The 2675-nt window shown below is 43.0% G+C and overlaps 1 protein-coding gene across 7 annotated transcripts in view; it reads left to right on the top strand.

Moving 5' to 3' along the window:
* Positions 1 to 2675, top strand: part of ddo (D-aspartate oxidase) — an 18656-nt gene that overhangs the window by 10613 nt on the left and 5368 nt on the right. For 2 of the 7 annotated variants that reach the window (XM_008291241.1, XM_008291240.1), the window contains exons 2-5: positions 557 to 732; positions 920 to 1028; positions 1122 to 1298; positions 1935 to 2597. In XM_008291241.1, the coding sequence (XP_008289463.1) occupies positions 561 to 732; positions 920 to 1028; positions 1122 to 1298; positions 1935 to 2493 (1017 nt within the window). In that variant the 5' untranslated portion in view covers positions 557 to 560 and the 3' untranslated portion in view covers positions 2494 to 2597. Of the gene's footprint in view, positions 1 to 43; positions 471 to 556; positions 733 to 919; positions 1029 to 1121; positions 1299 to 1934; positions 2598 to 2675 lie in introns of those variants that run through there. The other 5 variants (XM_008291243.1, XM_008291242.1, XM_008291238.1 and 2 more) reach the window with 4 other exon arrangements.

Genomic DNA, 2675 nt, shown 5'->3' on the forward strand with positions numbered 1-2675 from the left:
GTGTGGATTAAATGCAATTTACAGCTTATTCATTTCTAAAATATGATGGGTTGGTACAGTAGGTAAATGTCATCCACTGCACCCTTACATGTTAATGTATTCAGAAGAAGAATTTATTAATATAATATGTAATTGAAGGGCTATTCTGCTGCATAATTTAGACTTTTGCAATTTTTTTGTAGACCTTAGGATAGAAGACTGCTGCTGGTTTGTAATGCAATGCAAGTGTGTCACAAATGCAGCTGCGTGCTCTTGTGTGTATAAGACACAATGACTAACTACACTGTAAATGCTTGACTTTGTTGTGACACCGATTGTTTGCTTCTTCCGGCTGTGTGTGACCTAGTATTCAGTGACTGTTATATTATGTATGATTGCAAAGACAAGTGCTCTAAGAGCTCATGGTTGGTCCTTGGACTTTGCACCCAGTAGATGTCATCTAAGGCTCCTAGATGTGGATTAACTTTCAGGTACAGTCATAACACAGCTTATCTTTCAGCAGTCGAGCAGCATTTGACTCAGTTCTTCACCTCCAGTTTACCTCTGGTTTGAAAAGCAGGATGAAAACTGTCAGGGTTGCGGTGGTGGGAGCTGGTGTGATCGGATTCTCCACTGCTGTCCGCATTGCCGAGGCTCTTCCCATCTGCTCCGTGACTCTGCTGGCAGAGAAGTTCAGCCCGGACACCACCAGCGATGTGGCTGCTGGAATCGTGCTCGCTCAAGAATTTCCAGGTACAAAACAACATCTCTCTCAGAAAATGAATTACATTAAAGTTGTACTAGATTTCACATTATTTTGCAGCTTTAACAAGGTAAAAGTTGCAGTGCATATAAATACATCACACAATCTATGAAAAGATGCACCACACATTTCCTTTGCATGCTTGAAATGACTGATTTTCCTGTATCTCTTTATCAGATATCCCCCTGGAAAGGCAAAGACGCTGGTTCAAGGACGGCTTTGATCACTTCTTTGCCATCGCTCACTCTGAGGACGCACCAGAGGCTGGAATAATGATGTGTTCTGGGTAACAATAGTTCTATAAAGCGATATATATATTTAAAAAAAAAAAAGACAACCAGACTCACTATTGAACTGTTTCTTTTTGATTTTCCTCCAGATGTCAGATTTTCAGAGAAGCTCCAGCTAATATGAAGCCCTACTGGTCAGACATTGTGATTGGCTATCGACCCATGACCGATCGTGAACTGAAACGTTTTCCAAATCACAAGTTTGGCCAGGCGTTCACTACTTTAAAATGTGAATGCTCCAGCTACCTGCCGTGGCTCGAGAAGAGGTTTGTCCTCCACAGTGCCTATAGAAAGTATTCATCACCCTTTGGAAGTTTTCCCCTTTTTCTTAATCATGGTCAATATAATTTGTCTTTTTTTGACAAGAATTTACAAAAAAATATATTTCATGTCAAAGTGAAAACAGATTTCTACAAATTAATGACAAATGAAACTAAAATATCAAAGTTTTCACCCTCTTTAAAATGACTCACCAAATTCAACACATGTGCAGGAAATGTGTGCTAGAAGTTACACAATTAGTGAACCGGAGCTCATGTAGTGACTGTAGTATACAGACACCTGTATCTGGAAGGTCCAGTCACTGAACATTCCTTGGAGTACAGTTAAATCTACCATTAACAAATTGAAGGAATATGGCACATGTGTAGCTCCTCCAGAGCAGGCCATCCTCAAAAACCCTTGACTGTGCAACAAAGAGACGAGTGAAGGAAGGCCACCAAGGCACCTATGAATCCTAAAGAGCGGTGAATACTTCTTACAGACACTGTACATTGAAGTCTCTTTGTTATGTCAAAACGTTATAATGGTTCTTTAAAGTTTTGAATTACAAATAATCTCTTAACATTTCCAGGTAATTGATTGTCAACAACATGAACTCTTGTCATACCGGTTTTCTTAAGGTTCAGGAAAGCTGGAGGCCGAGTGGAGCAGAGGAGAGTCAACAGTCTCCAGGAATTGAGCAACGACTTTGACATCATTGTCAACTGCACTGGTCTGGGCTCCAAAACACTGGTGGGTGACGACCAAGTTCAGCCAATCAGAGGCCAGGTCTTAAAAATGGATGCCCCCTGGCTGAAGCACTTCATCAGGGACGTAGATGGGATGACCTACATCTACCCCGGCATCCACAGCGTCACCATAGGCGGGACGAGGCAGGTGGAAGACATGCGGCTGCATGTGGACGAAGGAGACTCGAGAAGCATCCTGGAGCGCTGCAGCAGGCTGGAGCCGTCGCTCAGGAAAGCCAAAGTTCTCTACCAGTCGGTCGGTCTGAGGCCGGGCAGGAGGAGCCCGAGGGTGGAGAGGGAGCTGGTGCAGATGGGAGGTCGCCAGGTGCCTGTAGTCCACAACTACGGCCACGGAGGCTGGGGGGTGTCGTTTTCCTGGGGGACCAGCATGGATGCGCTGGAGCTGGTCAGGCAGTGCCTTCAGGAAATTCCTCTTCAGGCTAAACTGTGAACAAACTCTGCCACTAAATGCTGCTTTAACTCAGAGCCTTAAAATCACAACATATGGAAAGTCAACATATTGACAAATGAACGCATTAAAATGCACAAAAGTAATGACTTGTTGTAGATTTTACATTTAACAGTGTTTAGATGATAAAATAATAATTTAATGTGCTGCTTAAAGTGGTAATT

The sequence above is a fragment of the Stegastes partitus genome, unplaced genomic scaffold, assembly GCF_000690725.1.
Source record: "Stegastes partitus isolate 25-593 unplaced genomic scaffold, Stegastes_partitus-1.0.2 Scaffold727, whole genome shotgun sequence".
In the NCBI taxonomy this organism is placed as follows: Eukaryota; Metazoa; Chordata; class Actinopteri; family Pomacentridae; genus Stegastes; species Stegastes partitus.